Here is a 21,953-nt window from a genome sequence, read left to right as displayed (position 1 = left end):
TTTTATAAAGCCATTCAGCTCTGAGGAAGAATATTTTCCGACAGCTTAGAAACGATTTCTGTCTAGTTCATGGGTCCATCATCTACTCAGTACCTCAATTATACAAAGATGGATGAATTTCTGCTTGTTTATGGACCTGCCACCTGCTCAACACCTGAATTATACAGCGATTGTTACCTTTACTCCTTCCATTACCTGTAATTACAGTATCCTGTGCACACTCAACTGAAATGTGTCTGAACTTACTTATCGATTCTTTTCAAAAAAAATTAGTCTCGGTAACTGTTGAGATGTGGACACTATGATATATGAGACTGAAACATAAGGCAAAGAAACAACCCTCAAATCCAGTCACACATGCACACTTTCATCCACAGTAAAACAATGAAAGGGTGATGTGGGGAGTGGGAGTGGCACAGGAGCGGTGGTGGGGCTCCAAAAACTCAAATTGTGAGAATTAACACTTTGTCGCAGCCCACACAGAAACCAACAACCCTACACATTGTATCATAAGAAATAGTTACTATTGATCCACTGCTTGAAGTGTACTGTCTTTACCTTCACCAGAAAACAGAGTTGGTGGTGATCATACAATAGTTCCTTTGGTATGGAATGATTTTAGTGTAACAGTATAAATATTATCAATACTGATTATCCAAACTAAATGTCGTATCCAGAAAGAAAAAGGAGAATTAGATAAATACTGTCCATGTGATGCAAGCTGAGAGTCATTCTTCCATTATTAATTATTTTAAATATGTAACATGAGTAAGTAAAAGCAGAGCAGTCGTGTAACTGTTTAACGCACCACCTCCAATCACTGTCAAGCTGCATTCCCTTTCCTCATGAATTCACAACTACATCTACATCTACATCTACATTTATACTCCGCAAGCCACCCAACGGTGTGTGGCGGAGGGCACTTTACGTGCCACTGTCATTACCTCCCTTTTCTGTTTCAGTCGCGTATGGCTCGCGGGAAGAACGACTGTCTGAAAGCCTCCGTGCGCGCTCGAATCTCTCTAATTTTACATTCGTTATCTCCTCGGGAGGTATAAGTAGGGGGAAGCAATATATTCGATACCTCATCCAGAAACGCACCCTCTCAAATCCTGGCGAGCAAGCTACACCGCGATGCAGAGCGCCTCTCTTGCAGAGTCTGCCACTTGAGTTTGCTAAACATCTCCGTAACGCTATCACGGTTACCAAATAACCCTGTGACAAAACGCGCCACTCTTCTTTGGATCTTCTCTATCTCCTCCGTCAACCCGATCTGGTACGGATCCCACACTGATGAGCAATACTCAAGTATAGGTCGAACGAGTGTTTTGTAAGCCACCTCCTTTGTTGATGGACTACATTTTCTAAGGACTCTCCCAATGAATCTCAACCTGGTACCCGCCTTACCAACAATTAATTTTATATGATCATTCCACTTCAAATCGTTCCGCACGCATACTCCCAGACATTTTACAGAAGCAACTGCTACCAGTGTTTGTTCCGCTATCATATAATCATACAATACAGGATTCTTCTTTCTATGTATTCGCAATACATTACATTTGTCTATGTTAAGGGTCAGTTGCCACTCCCTGCACCAAGTGCCTATCCGCTGCAGATCTTCCTGCATTTCGCTACAATTTTCTAATGCTGCAATTTCTCTGTATACTACAGCATCATCCGCGAAAAGCCGCACGGAACTTCCGACACTATCTACTAGGTCATTTATATATATTGTGAAAAGCAATGGTCCCATAACACTCCCCTGTGGCACGCCAGAGGTTACTTTAACGTCTGTAGACGCCTCTCCATTGATAACAACATGCTGTGTTCTGTTTGCTAAAAACTGTTCAATCCAGCCACACAGCTGGACTGATATTCCGTAGGCTCTTACTTTGTTCATCAGGCGACAGTGTGGAACTGTATCGAACGCCTTTCGGAAGTCAAGGAAAATAGCATCTACCTGGGAGCCTGTATCTAATATTTTCTGGGTCTCATGAACAAATAAAGCGAGTTGGGTCTCACACGATCGCTGTTTCTGGAATCCATGTTGATTCCTACAGAGTAGATTCTGGGTTTCCAAAAACGACATGATACTCGAGCAAAAAACATGTTCTAAAATTCTACAACAGATCGACATCAGAAATATAGGTCTATAGTTTTGCGCATCTGTTCGACGACCCTTCTTGAAGACTGGGACTACCTGTGCTCTTTTCCAATCATTTGGAACCTTCCGTTCCTCTAGAGACTTGCGGTACACGGCTGTCAGAAGGGGATATAAATTTTAGGAATGTGCCTGGAAGGGAGGAAAATAATCCGTATACACATCCTATTTTTTTACAGTGTGCTAATGAATACTGTATTTATAAACAAATTGCTGCAGGAAATGCAGTGCACAACATTTCTGAAAGTTCTTGTCTCAGGAATACAATTTAATATGGGTGTAGGTTTACAATTTATTATGGGTGTAGTTCTGTCTGCAGGCTAAAGGATTTATGCTGAAGTGTTTCAATTTACAAGGAGGTAAAATAGGTGGCCAATATATCGTCAGAAACTAAAATTTCAAGTACCTGCTGATAAAAACATAAAACAGAAAAAAATTTATCCAGGTTTTAGTAATTTCATGTTTCTTCCTCAGGAAGGAAAGAGAAATAGGTTAGAAAGGTTGGAAAAAAAGAACAGGTCACTCAGACTCCAAGTCAAAAGGGACCCATCTGTCGTGAGGACAATAGCAGACAAAGATGATGGGAAAGCAGACCAAAAAGTAGGTCACAAATATTAATGTAAAAATTCATGTTTCCAGACTAACATGTTCATACACTATACCGGCTTCAGTCAAGAGCACTAGTTAAAAAGAGTGATAACGTTTTATATATATACAGGGTGTTACAAAACGGTACGGCCAAACTTTCAGGAAATATTCCTCACACACAAAGAAAGAAAATATGTTATGTGGACATGTGTCCGGAAACGCTTACTCTCTATGTTAGAGCTCATTTTATTACTTCTCTTCAAATCACATTAATCATGGAATGGAAAGACACAGCAACAGAACGTACCAGCGTGACTTCAAACACTTTGTTACAAGAAATGTTCAAAATGTCCTCCGTTAGTGAAGATACATGCATCCACCCGCCGTCGCATGGAATCCCTGATGCACTGATGCAGTCCTGGAGAATGGCGTATTGTATCACAGCCGTCCACAATACGAGCACGAAGAGTCTCTACATTTGGTACCGGGGTTGCGTAGACAAGAGCTTTCAAATGCCCCCATAAATGAAAGTCAAGAGGGTTGAGGTCAGGAGAGCATGGAGGCCATGGAATTGGTACGCCTCTACCAATCCATCGGTCACCGAATCTGTTGTTGAGAAGCGTACGAACACTTCGACTGAAATGTGCAGGAGCTCCATCGTGCATGAACCACATGTTGTGTCGTACTTGTAAATGCACATGTTCTAGCAGCACAGGTAGAGTATCCCGTATGAAATCATGATAACGTGCTCCATTGAGCGTAGGTGGAAGAGCATGGGGCCCAATCAAGACATCACCAACAATGCCTGCCCAAACGTTCACAGAAAATCTGTGTTGATGACGTGATTGCACAATTGCGTGCGGATTCTCGTCAGCCGACACATCTTGATTGTGAGAATTCACAATTTGGTCACGTTGGAATGAAGCCTCATCCGTAAAGAGAACATTTGCACTGAAATGAGGATTGACACGTTGTTGGATGAACCATTCGCAGAAGTGTACCCGTGGAGGCCAATCAGTTGCTGATAGTGCCTGCACACGCTGTACATGGCACGGAAACAACTGGTTCTCCCGTAGCACTCTTCATACAGTGACGTGGTCAACGTTACCTTGTACAGCAGCAACTTCTCTGATGCTAACATTAGGGTTATTGTCAACTGCACGAAGAATTGCCTTGTCCATTGCAGGTGTCCTCGTCGTTCTAGGTCTTCCCCAGTTGCGAGTCATAGGCTGGAATGTTCCATGCTCCCTAAGACGCCGATCAATTGCTTCGAACGTCTTCCTGTCAGGACACCTTCGTTCTGGAAATCTGTCTCGATACAAACGTACCACGCCACGGCTATTGCCCCGTGCTAATCCATACATCAAATGGGCATCTGCCAACTCCGCATTTGTAAACATTGCACTGACTGCAAAACCACGTTCGTGATGAACACTAACCTGTTGATGCTACGTACTGATGTGCTTGATGCTAGTACTGTAGAGCAATGAGTCACATGTCAACACAAGCACCGAAGTCAACATTACATTCCTTCAACTGGGCCAACTGGCGGTGAATCGAGGAAGTACAATACATACTGACGAAACTAAAATGAGCTCTAACATGGAAATTAAGTGTTTCCGGACACATGTACACATAACATATTTTCTTTATTTGTGTGTGAGGAATGTTTCCTGGGATATATACATATTAAAAAACGATGCTGTGACTTACCAAACGGGAAAGTGCTGGTAGATAGACACAATAAAAAACACACAAACACACACACAAATATCAAGCATTTGCAACCCATGGTTGCTTCACCACGAAAGAGGGAAGGAGAGGGAAAGACGAAAGGATGTGGGTTTTAAGGGAGAGGGTAAGGAGTCATTCCAATCCCGGGAGCGGAAAGACTTACCTTAGGGGGAAAAAGGACAGGTATACACTCGCGTGCGTGCACACACACACACACACACACACACACACACACACACACACACACCCATCCGCACATATACAGACACAAGCAGACATATGTAAATGCAAAGAGGTTGGGCAGAGATGTCAGTCGAGGCGGAAGTACAGAGGAAAAGATGTTGTTGAATGACAGGTGAGGAACGAGGGGCGGCAACTTGAAATTAGCAGAGGTTGAGGCCTGGTGGGTAACGGGAAGAGAGAATATATTGAAGGGCAAGTTCCCATCTCCGGAGTTCTGATAGGTTGGTGTCAGTGGGAAGTATCCAGATAACCCAGACAGTGTAACACTGTGCCAAGATGTGCTGGCCGTGCACCAAGGCATGTTTAGCCACAGGGTGATCCTCATTACCAACAAACATGCCTTGGTGCACGGCCAGCACATCTTGGCACAGTGTTACACTGTCCGGGTTATCTGGATACTTCCCACTGACACCAACCTGTCAGAACTCCGGAGATGGGAACTTGCCCTTCAATATATTCTCTCTTCCCGTTACCCAACAGGCCTCAACCTCTGCTAATTTCAAGTTGCCGCGCCTCATACCTCACCTGTCATTCAACAACATCTTTTCCTCTGTACTTCCACCTCGACTGACATCTCTGCCCAACCTCTTTGCATTTACATATGTCTGCCTGTGTCTGTATATGTGCGGATGGAGGTGTGTGTGTGTGTGTGTGTGTGTGTGTGTGTGTGTGTGTGTGCGCGCGCGCGCGTGTATACCTGTCCTTTTTTCTCCCCTAAAGTAAGTCTTTCCGCTCCCGGAATTGGAATGACTCCTTACCCTCTCCCTTAAAGCCCACATCCTTTCATCTTTCCCTCTCCTTCCCTCTTTCCTGGTGAAGCAACCATGGGTTGCGAAAGCTTGAAAATTTGTGTGTGTGTTTTTTAATCTCTCAACATACCAGCACTTTCTTGTTTGGTAAGTTGAAGCATCTTTGTTTTTGGATATATTTTTCCCACGTGGAATGTTTAACATTCCACGCAGGAAAAATACATCTAAAAACAAAGATGATGTGACTTACCATACGAAAGCGCTGGCAGGTCGATAGACACACAAACAAACACAATCATACACACAAAATTCAAGCTTTCGCAACCAACGGTTGCTTCTTCAGGAAAGAGGGAAGGAGAGGGAAAGATGAAAGGATGTGGGCGACCCCATTAAGTTTTATTTACATTCCCTCCGCAAACATGCCTTCGCCCTAGCCAGATTATGCTCCCGTATTTTATTTTCTCAGGCTTGTCTGACATTTGGCATTACCCCCAAAGGCCTCACACTTAAAGTTCCCATCTCTGGCTGCAACCCTTCTTTCCATCAGTCCATATACCAGTTCCAAACTGAACAGTCCATTGCCCTCACCCACCTAATCCTTCACCTACACATCAACTCAGCCAATGAACACACCCGTCAACTCCTATCCTTAATAAAAGTCCTCAATCTTTCCTCTCCCACATCCACACTGGCTGTTCAGAACATCCTCCTACAGACCAAGCGCATATTAGAACAGCATGCCACCCTCCACTTCAAAAAACTATCCAATCTCCTGGTTTCCCACCTCTGGAAAGGCAACTCACTCACCCTTCACAACCTTTCCAGCAAACCTCAACCTCCTCTCATTGCACACAAACCCAGTCTCTCCCATCTACTCAATCTCCCACTTCCAGCTCCACTCCCTCCAAAACCTCAAAATTCCAATCAACACAATCTGGAACCACAACACCCTAATTCAGTAGTTAACCTTTCCACCAAACCTCTCTCCCAATCTGAAACCTCTGTCCTATCCAAAGGCCTCACCTTCAGCCCCACTCCCAGATTCAACCAAACAGCCCTCGTACTCTCTGCTGGAAATATCACTTTGCCACGAAGAAAAATGATCCTAATCCTACTCCTAATGATCCAACTCCCCAAGACACTATCCAAATTGAACCCTGCCTGGAACAGTTCCGTCCTCCGTCACAGCGGGACCCACCTCCTCTTCCTCAAAATCAACCTCTCCAAACCTTCCAGGAATTTCTGACTTCCAGCCTTGCTTCTCAATCCTTCTTAAAAAACCTTAATCCTATTCCCAACATCACCATTGCTGAAGCCCAAGCTATCCGTGATCTGAAGGCTGACCGATCCATCGTCATTCTTCCGGCGGACAAGGGTTCCACGAACGTGGTACATGATCGTCGGGAGTATGTGGCTGAGGGACTGCGTCGGCTTTCAGACAACACCACATACAAAGTTTGCCAAGGTAATCCCATTCCTGATCTCCAGGCGGAGCTTCAAGGAATCCTCAGAACCTTAGGCCCCCTACAAAACCTTTCACCTGACTCCATCAACCTCCTGACCCCACCGACACCCCGCACCCCTACCTTTTACCTTCTTCCTAAAATTCAAAAACCCAATCATCCCAGCCGCCCCATTGTAGCTGGTTACCAAACCCCCACAGAACGTATCTCTGCCTACATAGATCAACACCTTCAACCTATTACATGCAGTCTCCCATCCTTCATCAAAGACACCAACCACTTTCTCGAAAGCCTGGAATCCTTACCCAATCTGTTACCCCTGGACACCATCCTTGTAACCATTGATGCCACTTCCTTATACACAAATATTCCGCACGTCCAACGCCTCGCTGCGATAGAGCACTTCCTTTCACGCCGATCACCTGCCACCCTACCTAAAACCTCTTTCCTCATTACCTTAGCCAGCGTCATCCTGACCCACAACTTCTTCACTTTTGAAGGCCAGACATACCAACAATTAAAGGGAACAGCCATGGGTACCAGGATGGCCCACTCGTACACCAACCTATTCATGGGTCGCTTAGAGGAAGCCTTCTTGGTTACCCAGGCCTGCCAACCCAAAGTTTGGTACAGATTTATTGATGACATCTTCATGATATGGACTCACAGTGAAGAAGAACTCCAGAATTTCCTCTCCAACCTCAACTCCTTTGGTTCCATCAGATTCACCTGGTCCTACTCCAAATCCCATGCCACTTTCCTTGACGTTGACCTCCATCTGTCCAATGGCCAGCTTCACACGTTCGTCCACATCAAACCCACCAACAAGCAACAGTACCTCCATTATGACAGGTGCCACCCATTCCACATCAAACAGTCCCTTCCCTACAGCCAAGGTCTTCATGGCAAACGAATCTGCTCCAGTCCGGAATCCCTGAACCATTACACCAACAACTTGAAAACAGCTTTCGCATCCCGCAACTACCCTCCCGACCTGGTACAGAAGCAAATAACCAGAGCCACTTCCTCATCCCCTCAAACCCAGAACATCCCACAGAAGAACCACAAAAGTGCCCCCCTTGTGACAGGATACTTTCCGGGACTGGATCAGACACTGAATGTGGCTCTCCAGCAGGGATACGACTTCCTCAAATCCTGCCCTGAAATGAGATCCATCCTTCATGAAATCCTCCCCACTCCACCAAGAGTGTCGTAACCTCTTAGTTCATCCCTACGAAATCCCCAAACCACCTTCCCTACCCTCTGGCTCCTACCCTTGTAACCGCCCCCGGTGTAAAACCTGTCCCATGCATCCTCCCACCACCACCTACTCCAGTCCTGTAACCCGGAATGTGTACACGATCAAAGGCAGAGCCACGTGTGAAAGCACCCACGTGATTTACCAACTGACCTGTCTACACTGTGAAGCCTTCTATGTGGGAATGACCAGCAACAAACTGTCCATTCGCATGAATGGACATAGGCAGACAGTGTTTGTTGGTAATGAGGATCACCCTGTGACTAAACATGCCTTGGTGCACGGACAGCACATCTTGGCACAGTGTTACACCGTCCGGGTTATCTGGACACTTCCCACTAACACCAACCTGTGAGAACTCTGTCTATGGGAACCTGCCCTTCAGTATATCCTCTCTTCTCGTTATCCGCCAGGCCTCAACTTCTGCTAAATTTCAAGTTGCCGCCGCTCGTGCCTCACCTGTCTTTCAACAGCATCTTTGCCTCTGTACTTCTGCCTCGACTGGCATCTCTGCCGAATCTCTTTGCCTTTGCAAGTGTCTGCTTGTGTCTGTGTATGTGTGGTTGGATGTGGGTGTGTGTGCGGGTGTATACCTGTCCTTTTTTCCCCTTAAGGTGGGTCTTTCTGATGGACAAGTGGACCAAATATCAGCCATGGCTTTGCTGAATCGTTTTAACATTGATTTTTGAGAGAAACAGTAACATAAAGCAACAGTGAAATTCAGATTATATGTCCAGAAGACAAAATGAACTAGCCAGATATAAATCCAGTTTTCAACAGTGTACAAAATTATATTGCATACAAATTCTAGATTAAACAGGTATGCAAATTGCTGACGAAATTCTATTGAGGAGGTTGAAATTTGAACCAGTTGGTGGGTTGACTACAAACTGACAAATCTGACTGCTAGTAGAGTGATGAATGTCTTCCTGGACTTGTGTTAACAGCATGATACAACTTGTGACCTAAAAATTTCAAAACTTCCTAAGGTAACTCAGAGAACTTATTAAATTCTGATGTCTACTTCATCATCAAAGTAGTCCCCTAGATGATGTTCACAATGATAGTACAAATTTCCTTTAATGCATGAACTACCAGAAATCCACTCTCTGCAATGTGTTCATTAACCAAAAAAATTCCACTCAAGTCTCGGAATAAAAACACTGCCTTTTCACTAGGATTTCATTTTTGGTTAGAGAGACTGTAACAGTCTCGATAAGGCCAATAGTGGTGATAGGTTCAAAGCAATACCCGTGTTGTCTGGAAGAAGTTTCCCAACATTCCTCAGAGCTTCTACTCCAATTACGCACTCTGAAAGCCATAAAAACATAGCACTGAGACAATTATATGACTTGGAATAAATCCCTTGTGGACAAACATCAAAGGTCTTTTAGAGTTAGCTGTAAGCCTTAAGATGGAACGCATTTTGGTACCGACTTCTCTCTTACCATCTGGGAAATCTCCCCTGACCCGTGGTTCTGGGTGACTTTTCCGAACTCTCCCCATTTCCTAACCTCAGCAGTCCTTTTCCTTCAACCCTCTTCCTGCCCCTTCAACCCTTCTGCCAGGAGGAGGAGCCACTGGCTCCAAAAGCTTGAACATTTACTTAACCTTTACATGTGTTTTCTCCTGCTGCCACTTGGTGAGCAGATTTTTTATCCATCCAATTAAATTACAGGTGAAACAGAATGACTTTTCAAAAAGAAAGTTCTTTTCATAGCTTTTCAGCATTGCTAAAGCTGTAAGCTATTGCTTGTAAGGCCCCTAGAATAGCCAGGTTTTGTGCTGAATGGAGGTGTTGGTATTGATCTACGTACTTACCAATAAAACAAAAGCTGTATAGTAACAGCTCCAAAGACTTCAAACTGAATGAACATGTCGATTAGGAACATCACACTACAATCTCACCTCCAGCTCTTCTCTCTTATGTATTCATATGTGAAAGAGTCATTTACTTTATGACACCATTATGAAGGTTTACAGGAACGTCAATTAAGGGTCTTTTGCTTACAGTCTTCCATAAAAATATTCATAGCCAGAGGTGAGAGAAGTGAGCGCATAGAGAAAGCATCTATTTATTCATAAGTCTCCACACCTCCTCCCACGATACGAAATAACTGCACTGCACACAGCAGATAATGCAAATAATCTCTCTCTCAATACTACTCTCCACTTTCTACAAATCTGAATTTTCCCACTAGTACTTCACTCCTTGTTTGCCACAGATAATATCTTGGATGAAGAATAATTTTAAAGATCAATATTAGTTTGTGGTCTTTTCCTGATGACTTTTAAGCCCTCTCATTCTCTTACACCCCCTTTCCTATTTCTTTCTGCTGCAAATGTCTTTAACTGTTGTCTACTTATAAATCTTTTGGCACTAATATTCTGTCAGATGATCTACATCTTCACTACCTTTTACATTATAGTACAATGACCTCTAAAGCTAAGCTGTTAAGTGAATATGTTGTGACCTCTGTAGGAAATACAATGTTGTATACGTAAGAAAAATGTGATATGCAGAAGACAATCCTTTAAGTAGGACTGTTATTTCATGAAGTATATACACTGATCAGCCAGAACATTACGATCACCGACCTACTATCGATATAAACCAGTCCATCCATTGCAGCATCACCTGGCAAGGAATGACTGCTTGCCACACACACACACGGTGTGTGCAGTGTTAGTGAGTGTGCTGTCTGTCTGTAAAATGTGAAAGGCCCGTGATCTATCAGAGTTTGACAGAGGTCAGATTGTGATGGCCCAGAGGCTCGGCACGAGCATTTCAGGAACTCCACAGCTTGTCGCGTGTTCGAAGAGTGCTGTGGTGAGTGTCTTCAACACGTGGTGAAACCAAGGTGAAACCACGCCCAGACATCGTGGGGTTGGGCGACCCCCTCATTACAGATGTCGGATGTCATAGGCTGGGCAAACTGGTAAAACAGGACACGTCTCGAACTGTGGCAGAACTAACATCAGACTCCAATGTTGGGCAGAACAAAAGTGTGTCTGAACAGACAGTGCACTGAACACTCCTAATTAGGGGCCTCCACAGCCGATGAACCACGCACGTGTTAATGTTAATGTCATGACATCGGCAACTACGACTGAAATGGGCACGTGACCATCAGCACTGGACGTTGGTGTAGTGGTAGAGCATTGCATAGTCTGACAAATCGCAATACCTTCATCATCATGGTGATCGCAGGGGGGCAAATGTGTTGCTTTCCAGGGGAACAGCTCCTTGACACCTGTACTGCAGGATAGAGACAAGCTGGCAGTGGCTATATTATGTCTGGGGCACATTCACGTTGGCACCCATGGGTCCAATGGAGCTCATGCAAGGCACCATGATGGCAAAGGAGTACCATATACCAGTTGCACACCATGTAACGCATTTGTGACAATCATGTTTCCCAAAGGCAATGGCATTTTTCAACAAGATAATACACCATGTCACAAGGCCAGGAGTCCGAGGGCGCAGTTCGAGGAACAGAGCGGCGAGTTATATAATTGATGGGCTGGCCCCACAATTCACCCAATCTGACCGCGACTGAACACATTGGGATGTGACTGAATGTGGCATCGGAGCTCATCGCCGCCCCTCCCCAGAATTAGGTGACGTGTGTGTGTGTGTGTGTGTGTGTGTGTGTGTGTGTGTGTGTGTGTGTGTGTGGGCGCGCGCGCTCAGACAAAGGCTCCACCATTGGCGTAATGAATCACCGTGACTATCTCACTGAAGGCTTCAGTCAACTGTCTGCCTCCTCCATTAACATCCCACCCCATTAGTCCAATGTAATCTCCTACTCATATTCTTAGTCCCATTCCAGAACCTCTCCCCTGAATTCATCTCCCTTCTCATGCCAGTGACCCCACGAACACCTCTCGCATCCACTTCACCTCATTCTCCTTCTTGGATACTGAGCTCCACCACTCTGATGGATCCATCCACACTTCTATCCACGTTAAATCCACTAGCCACTAACAGTAGCTGCTGATACTGAATTTAGGTTGTTCATTAAATTACTGCAAAGCCTAAACCACACCAAATATAAAACAAACAAAAAACTGTTTGCATAATGGCATTATGGTTACCGTGAAACAGAACACCCACTAAGATTTACAAATTTCAACAGGATTAAGTTGCTGGTGACCATAATAATTCAAATAATCCCACATCCTTTATACAGTGACCAGCCAAAACATTATGGCTACCAACCTACTATTGGTACAAACCTGTCCAGCTGATAGCAATGTCACCTGGTGAGGAATGACTGCTAATCAGACACACGCACAGTGCTTGTGGTATCAGTGAACATGCTGTCTGTCTGTCTGTCTGTCTGTCGATTGGGGAAGGTGTGCAATCAATCTGAGTTTGACCGAGGGCAGAATGTGATGGCCCGGAAGTTAGGCAAAAGCATTTCAGAAACTGCACGATTTGTCGGGTGTTTTAGGAGTGCGGTGGTGAGTGTCCTCAATAAATGGCAAAACCAAGATGAAACCAGTCCAGATGTCGTGAGGTTGGGTGGTCACCCCTCATAACAGATGTCTGATGTCATAGGCTGGGCAGACTGGTAAAACGGGACAGGCAGCAAAGTGTGGCGAAACTAAAATCAGAGTTTAATGCTAGGCAGAATGCAAGTGAGTCTAAACACACAGTGCACCAAACACTTCTAATGTTGGATTTGCTTCCATGCCACGATGTGCCACCACTGTTAATCCCTGCCAAAGGTGGACATACCGGCTATTACGTAGGTGGTCGTGATGTTTTGGCTGATCAGTGTCATTAGTTTTATGAAAGACAGCCACTGACAAATAAGTGGAATATCCTCTCCTCCTTCCTACAACAAATCTTCATTCAAAAAAAGGAAAGTTGCAAGCTACCTCCATTGATTATGTCTACATTTCTCACTGCCTTAATGTGCTGTAGTAGTTCCTTCTTCATGAAGAGTTTAATACTCATTGTTCATCTTAGTGTCACACAGTCTTCAACACTCCCTCCCCACACACAAAACATAATAGACTGAAGCTGACTGCAGTAAAACTGTGCCTTTTATGGTAGGCATTCCAGTGTTTTGTGTCATATCATTGAAAGGTCGTCACCAGTGACACAGGCACATTGTAGTAATTGTAATACATTACTTAGTCTTTTGTACGGCAAGAGTACAGCATAAACCACATAGAAGTACCAAAGCTGTAGACAACAGTGTAGTAATGAAGTACATGCTGTAAATGAATTAGTACTGCATAATAAACATAAAGAGACAACTTCATGTGCAACACATATGTTACACGAGTGAACTCACCGACTAGATTCCAATCATCAGCTTGTCCTTGACCTAATGTCCCTTTCTTCTTCTTCTTTTTTCTCTTTGGATCATTTGATATACTTGTTGCTGGTGAGTCCTGGAATCCTGATATTACAGGGGATACTTGCTGGAGAAAATGTTCTTGCTGTCCATTTGCAAGAGATATCTGAGGCACTCCTTTTCCCGACTGGTCGGTTAACCCCGATAACACAGACGATTTCATCTGTGCCTGCTGCTGCTTAGGTGGTGGTGGTGGTGGTTGCTGCTGTTGCTGCTGCTGCTGCTGCGGCCGTGGCTTGAAACTCGATGCACTAGTTCCTACTCCTACAGCACTTTCCTGGAGTCCATTTTGCTGCACAACATGTCGATTATTTGAATCATTTCGGATGGCTATTCGATGCTGGGGAATGCTGTCACAATTTATTGCTCTGCATGATGCTGGCACATTTTCTTTCCCTCTTAATATGCCTCCAATTTGTCCATTGGCAACTGGCCCAGATGCCTTCTTACCACTAACATGCTTCACAATTCCATTTTTCGAGGTTACATCCACACCAATGTTGTCAGGAAGGTATTCTTGATGATTAGTTTGTGGCACAGGTTGTGGAAATCTGTTTCCTGCTGCAATAGCTTGCTGGAGGGCAGGACTTCTAATTGTAACTGTTGACCCACTTACTTTGATAATTGCTGACTGAGATGTACGACTTGATGATGCCATATCAGGCTGAACAGTTGCAGATTGTTGCTGCTGCTGCAGGCGTAGCAATTTCTGACCACTTGTCGTAACCTGAGTTTGATTCCTTGTAACTGTGGTCAACTGTTGAGACAATGTTGAATTACATGTCTGTACTAACTTGTCTCTATTCTCACTGTTACTCAGATTGGAAAAACCATTGATTACATTAAGACTGCCATCTTGATTGCCATTCTTGTTCTTTTTCTTATTTTTCTTCTTCCCTTCCGTAATAACTCCAATATTTTCTGAAAATAAACAGAACAACAACAATAATAATCCCATGGAAAAATAAAATCATTAAATTTTAATATCTTGTGGTTGAAACTGAAGTAAAGTTTTTGAAATACTGAATGATACATCAAACAATGGCAGTGTCTTAAGCCAGAAATCGTTACTGCAAAAATATTTTATGTCAGAAAGCTTTTTTGTTGAATATTGCAGTCGACAATGTAGTGCATCTGAATTATTTAACTGATGTGACCTACTAGGAAACAACAGAAGACACTTTGATGAAGAACCAGTAGATGCTACACACTGAGATATGACTCTTTCCACACTTTACAAAAACAAGGAAAAATTTTTTGGACCACAACAAATGCAAAGTTTGAGCAAAAGTAACTGCAACATACACACCCCCTCCCCCCCCCCCCCCCACAGGCATCAGCCCTGCTGAAAAATGCAGCATATACAGATGGAAAGACGAGTTGGGAACTATAAGTGTGGACACTGAAAAACAAGCGAACATTGTGCCTCACATATTTATTACGGCAGTGTACAGGGGAATATTGCGTTTCAGGGTGCAATATGATTACAGAACAGCACACAAACAGTTGACATAACAGAAATGTATCTAAAGGGCCTCAAAGAAATCCCCTGCAACATTCACACACGCTACCAACAATGTGGGAGCACTGAATACCACCTGCATCACCATTTGCCACACCATGTCTGAATAGGGTCACCTGTTGCCACACAGCATTAGTAATAACATCTCATGTCGCACACTGCCTACCATGTAGTGGTTCCTTTAGCTTTTGTATGAGATTATAGTCACAGAGGGTAAGGTCAGGAGAGTACAGCAGGTGCTCCAATTCCCCCATCCCCAGGGTCGTAGTTGCCACTGTGTATACACTGCTTTATGGGGTTTTGAATTGTCATGCAGTATGATTCCACTGTCCACAAGATCTGGATGTTTCTCCCAAACACCATGTTGTTCCCATTGCATCAGGGAGCCCTCTAGTACTCAGTGCTCACAGTTCTGCCACATGGAACGAAGTGGCACAAAGTGATACCCCTGAAGTCACATGTGAAGATTACTGCCAGTTTCTCAGGGGAAAGATTCTGATGGAACTTCTGCTGCCTTGGTGATCCGGCACATCACCACTTTGCAGACTGACATTTAGAATTTATTGATGGCGATTATTTGTGACAGGATATGGTCACTGTCCTGCTGTTAGCATGCTAGGTGGTGAGAATATTTTGCATATCACATCCACCATTGAACTTCCGTCAGTACATGCGGTACCCACAGTGATGATATTTTGTGCAGTTGCTGCTCTGTCCACAATATCCCATGGGTGGAGGGTTTCTAGATACCAATTGCCCTCTCCAACCCCTGTAGCAAACCATCATCTGCCTTCCTCCAGTAGCTGCCTGATGAGGGCACGTGCCATGTCAGTCCGCATACTGACAGGTCTTCCCGAGCTTTGCTGACCACTGGTAGCCAGAAGCCCTTGCTGAAACTTCCCTATTCACACTGTGACATTCTCTCACATTTCTCCCTTGGAGAACGGCTATTTTGACTAACTGCAATAAAATATAAAATACACATACAAAACTGAATGTTCGCGCGTGCCCCCCCCCCCCCCCCCCCACACACACACACACATCCTATATCCAACGGAAATGGCAAACGAATCTGCTCAAGTCCTGAATCCCTGAACCATTACACCAACAACCTGAAAACAGCTTTCGCATACCGCAACTACCCTCCCGACCTGGTACAGAAGCAAATAACCGGAGCCACTTCCTCATCCTCTCAAACCCAGAACCTCCCACAGAAGAACCACAGAAGAACCCCAAAAGTGCCCCACTTGTGACAGGATAATTTCCGAGACTGGATCAGACACTGAATGTGGCTCTCCAGCAGGGATACGACTTCCTCAAATCCTGCCCTGAAATGAGATCCATCCTTCATGAAATCCTCCCCACTCCACCAAGAGTGTCTTTCCGCCGTCCACCTAACCTTCGTAACCTCTTGGTTCATCCCTATGAAATCCCCAAACCACCTACCCTACCCTCTGGCTCCTACCCTTGTACCTGCCCCCGGTGTAAAACCTGTCCCATGCACCCTCCCAAAACCACCTACTCCAGTCCTGTAACCCAGAAGGTGTACACGATCAAAGGCAGAGCCACGTGTGAAAGCACCCACGTGATTTACCAACTGACCTGCCTACACTGTGAAGCTTTCTATGTGGGAATGACCAGCAACAAACTGTCCATTCGCATGAATGGACACAGGTAGACAGTGTTTGTTGGTAATGAGGATCACCCTGTGGCTAAACATGCCTTGGTGCACGGCCAGCACATCTTGGCACAGTGTTACACCGTCCAGGTTATCTGGATACTTCCCACTAACACCAAACTATCAGAACTCCGGAGATGGGGACTTGCCCTTCAATACATCCTCTCTTCCCGTTACCCACCAGGCCTCAACCTCCGCTAATTTCAAGTTGCCGCCGTTCATACCTCACCTGTCATTCAACAACATCTCTGCCTCTGTACTTCCGCCTCGACTGACATCTCTGCCCAAACTCTTTGCCTTTACATATGTCTGCTTGTGTCTGTATATGTGCATATGGATGTGTGTGTGTGCGCGCGAGTGTATACCTGTCCTTTTTTTCCCCTAAGGTAAGTCTTTCCACTACCGGGATTGGAATGACCCCTTACCCTCTCCCTTAAAACCCACATCCTTTCGTCTTTCCCTCTCCTTCCCTCTTTCCTGATGAAGCAACCGTGGGTTGCGAAAGCTTGAATTTTGTGTGTGTGTTTGTTTTTGTGTCTATCAACATACCAACACTTACGTTTGGTAAGTTACATAATCTTTGTTTTTAGATATATTTTTCCCATGTGGAATGTTTCCCTCTATTATATATATGAAATAGGTATCCCATGTCCATCCAAATGTACATTACAGTATCGTGTAAACATCTGAATTAAAACGGTCAAGAGCTTTTCAAGATTCTTGCTAACAAACTTTTTTCCCCCTTTGTGTATCATAATATTAAAAAACATGTAGCATACGTCATCTAAGCATTTACTATACCTCACTTGTTCACTAACTCACAAAAACTTACCCAGAAATTGCAATAATCTTCTTTTGTTTTTTTTTATTACGTCTAACTCTTTTCATTTCACTAAAAAAGGTTTCTTAGGAACATTGTTGGACCAAGTGCATTAATCTACAAGGAGACTACATTTAAAAATAAAAAAAGTTTTAATGATGTAAGTACTTTTTTTCTATTCTGTTCCGATAACTTTTCATAGCACCCTCGTGCTTCAACTTTGGAGTACTTTTCCAGTTGGCACCCCATTTCACTGTGATTCAACTGTTATCTGTTCCGAGGCAAAACTGTCTCTGCAAGAAACACAGAACTTGTACACTCTTCTAACATTTTGACAATGTCCTACTCTTGTAGTGCAATGCTCTTAGAGTAGGACAACGCATGCAAGTTATTCCATTAAAGGGAGGGCCACGGGTGAAAGCAAGCCATATCATACATCAATTTTGCAGTAACCACTTCATAACTGCAATCTGTGTGTAACCAACAGCAAGACATACATTTACTGAAAGGCCACTGCCAAACTATGGAAGAAGGCAACTTTGAATAGATGTCTGAATTTCAGTAGCTGCTTCACAGTTGTAGCCCTCTTGATATTTCTGATCAACCATGGCTTCTCTGTATCATATGGTCCCACAATCCTTGTGACCTTGCTAACAGTCCTATCCTCAATCTACTTCTTAACTCCTTGGCCCCCTATTCCTGTTCCAACTACGGACAGGTCACAGGTATGTGCTCCCTATTTCAAATTATTTTCTGATGTTACATTACATTATATTATACTACATTACTTTATTACATTATACATTATATTACATATTACTTAATATTGTCAAAAATTGATTGTTTTCTCTGTTAAACTATATTGTGAGTGGGCTGCTGCTACCGTTTTAACGTCCTATCCTCACCCCAACCCTTGCCTGCATGTAATCCTGTAAGTAAATGTCAGCATATTTTGTCCCATATGAGCAACCAATATTTGTCAAGTGTTCCCACTGTCTCCCCCCCCCCCCCCCCACTCCATATCATATCACCTGTGTCTTGCCCATCAATTGATCATTTTACACGCTCTTGCGGTAAGTGATTATCTTTTCCAATACCACTGTTTCTGCTTCACTAATGCATTTCTATCCTAGTATGCTTTAGAACACAAAAAGCAGACAAACAGTATAGATAAAAGAATTTCACATTTTATTTCAAGTCAAAGCATTTCTTTTTACTGAGTTAAATGTTCTTACAAGGGGAGGTCACAATATGTTGTCGAGCGAATTATATTCTTGCGTAGCTCAGTTAACAGAGCAGCAAAATATATGTACACCATAAAAATTATAGCTGGTATGGACTAATAAAACAGAAGGCATCAGTCAAAGTTATGATGAAGATAATGTAAGTGCAAATGAGTTATTATACAATGGTTTATTTGAGATAAATAGTCAATAATGTGATATGAAACACACTCTTACAGAGTTTATTTACTTGAGTACATCATTAAAGACAAAAAATACACTAGTCAACAATAACAGCATGGTCAGTACATAGACAGTTCTCGCCGTGTGCACATTTGGTGAGAGCGTGTTGGTCGCAGTTCTCATGGAAACACTCTTTCGTTACTCCTTCTTCAAAGGAGTACTCCAAGGGTGTTTGAAATACACCTGGAAAGTATTTGGTGTAGCGCATCGAAAAAATGCAAATTTGATTAAGTTGCAGAATCGTGCTACCGAAAACTGGAAATACACAAATGACTGAAGGCATAAGGAGTGTTCTCTATGTCACATGTTAATGTCATTGTCAAAATATACCATAATTGTATCTGGGATAAATTTCGCAAAATTTTTGTATGCACAGAAGAAGAAAACATCAGCAGGAGGTACAGTGCCTGTGCACTTTGCTAGAATGAATTTCTTGATGAGTTCAATGACTTTAGGAACTGTAGAGTTGTATAGTTCATCATCTCTACTGGCTGTCCAGGAGTCAACTACGAGAAAGGCTTCAGTTTTTCCTTTTATATCTGGCCACATTACTTGTTCTAGAAAAACTTTTAAAATCCATCTTCATCTTATTAGCGTATTCAGTACATTTATATTTGCAGGAAAATGGCCAGTCAACTCCGATACAAGGACATACAATTGAGATAGCAGCACCCCATCCATCACAATCCCAGGTATTATCATATAAGTGTGTTTGCCGCTATGGATCCAACTGCAACACAGACATGCTTACTTCCGTTCACTGCGAGAGTCCATCCAGATTGTAACTCTTCATCAAATATCCATTGGTAAGCATTAATTACTTGAGCTGGTCACAGACTTTTTCCTTAATGAGAGACTTGATTTCTCTCCAAACTGATAAGCTTTTTGTTGAATATCTGTACGCCTTCAACCAACCGATTGTAACTTTGTGGGTTGTTTTGTGACAGATAATTTTATTCCTACATTTAAATTTATTTACCCCTGAGTTGGTAGCTTTGAACTGCAGTGAATTGGGAGGGTCACTTCCTGTCTTTATTTTCAGTATGCACAGTCCCACTGTGTGGTCATGTATTATTGTGTCTTCCTGTCTCTATGCTATAAAATGATCATAAATCACAATATATCACATCCTGGAGAATTTTTGGGTTTGACGAATGATGTTTCAGTCTGTTTTCAAAGTTTTGTAACACAGTTTTGCTCTTTATTTTCCTTTTCTGTGCCAACACTGTTGTAATTTTCAGCACAGTGTCACATCATGCTAATCCAAGATGACACATATGGGTAGGATCAACATTTCCAGCTTTTCCTTTGGTTGTTTTGTCCATATCTTGTATGCATCAGCCAGATATCCTTCTGGAAACTTGATTCATTTCCTCATTCCTTGGAAATCCACAGGTGACCCTGGAAATCCACCACTGGTGACATTGCTTTGTCCCTCACTGCCATGACACTTAATTTTCTTCATCTGCTGTCTCTTCCATCTCGTACCACTTCATGTGAAAATGTAGTAACCTCTGCTGTTAGAGCATCCTCTTCTGTCAATTGTTGCTTTATTTGTTCATAAATAACATGCTCTTTTCCTGCAAGTATATCAGCTACAATACCTAAGTACTCCACCAACAGTTTCACGGCAACTACCTGCCTCATTGTTCGGGATGAAACACTTGCTAACTCTGCAACACACTTCCACACCACAAAAATAATCTGATCTACTCTAAAAGTAAACACAAATCCATACGACCTATTGTGACCACTGCACTGTTCACAGAGTGAGACGTACACGAAGGGCTTTAGTAGACGGGGGTACCGTATTTACTCGAATCTAAGCCGCACTCGAATTTAAGCCGCACCTGAAAAATGAGACTCGAAATCAAGGAAAAAAAATTTTCCCGAATCTGAGCCGCACCTGAAATTTGAGACTCGAAATTCAAGGGGAGAAAAAGTTTTAGGTTGCACCTCCAAATCGAAACAAAGTTCGTCTAATTGTAACATGAGACACAATTTAGGTCGAATGAATGACGATACAGCTGCAGTAGTTTGGTTCGAGTCGTAAGCTTAGCAGTTACGGTTTACCAGGTAGCCATTGCTACGCGTCACGCGCTCCATCCGTATTTATACGGATATCCTTCCTTTTTAACGTGCTTCGTCTGGTTTGAATTGATTGCTTATTTTTCTTTGATCTGATAAGTGCCGTTCTCTTTGTTATAGGTGTTTACGTCACTCTAAGCTGAAAATGCATTACTGTACTGTGTCATGCATTGTTTGTCGCATTCTGATAGTGCGTGTTTACGGCCTGTCGCCGCTCGCGGCGTGGCTTGCTTTTGTGCGCGCTACCGCCGCTTACAAATAAAAAATAGAGAGGAATCGTTTCATTAGCGAAACATTTGTTGTTACTTACACTACTGCTTTCTTTGATAATGATCAACAAGAACCAAATAATAGACTGTGTATGATAGATGATGTTCTGAACGAAATTTTAGCGAAAATTTTTCTCCGTTTGAAAATCTTTGCAGGTGCCTCTTTAGTTCATTACATTCTGCACAGAAATTAGTCATCTTAGATTTACAAATCTAGTCAGTTGCCGTGCTTCATTTCTGACTGTATCACTATCAGGCATAAGAATAATACGAATATAAACATGACATGATATGTATATTCTTCCGCGTTTGCTGTTGTCTCACTCTAGTTTCGTAGTTTATTAGGCAGACAGGATTTAAATGAGATAGTAGCAAACACGAAACAATACATGGCAAAATGTTTATATTCGTATTAATCTTATGGCGAAGAGAATACTACATGTGATTCACAATTCATAAAAGCTCCTATTAGCAACCATCTCTTCTCACAGGTAGGAAAAAATTCAGAACGTAGAGTTGGCCATATGGACAAACTTCCC

The 21,953-nt window shown here is 43.2% G+C and overlaps 1 protein-coding gene across 3 annotated transcripts in view; it reads right to left on the bottom strand.

The window, feature by feature from the left end:
* Window positions 1-21,953, bottom strand: part of LOC126259264 (protein FAM193A-like) — a 242,585-nt gene that overhangs the window by 32,108 nt on the left and 188,524 nt on the right. For all 3 annotated transcript variants that reach the window (XM_049955899.1, XM_049955897.1, XM_049955898.1), the window contains exon 18: window positions 13,509-14,492. In XM_049955899.1, the coding sequence (XP_049811856.1) occupies window positions 13,509-14,492 (984 nt within the window). The remainder of the gene's footprint in view (window positions 1-13,508; window positions 14,493-21,953) is intronic.

This window comes from Schistocerca nitens, chromosome 5 (genome assembly GCF_023898315.1).
Source record: "Schistocerca nitens isolate TAMUIC-IGC-003100 chromosome 5, iqSchNite1.1, whole genome shotgun sequence".
Classification (NCBI taxonomy): Eukaryota; Metazoa; Arthropoda; class Insecta; order Orthoptera; family Acrididae; genus Schistocerca; species Schistocerca nitens.
Note: the sequence above shows the minus strand (reverse complement) of the source record. Positions and strands in the feature narration are given on the sequence as shown.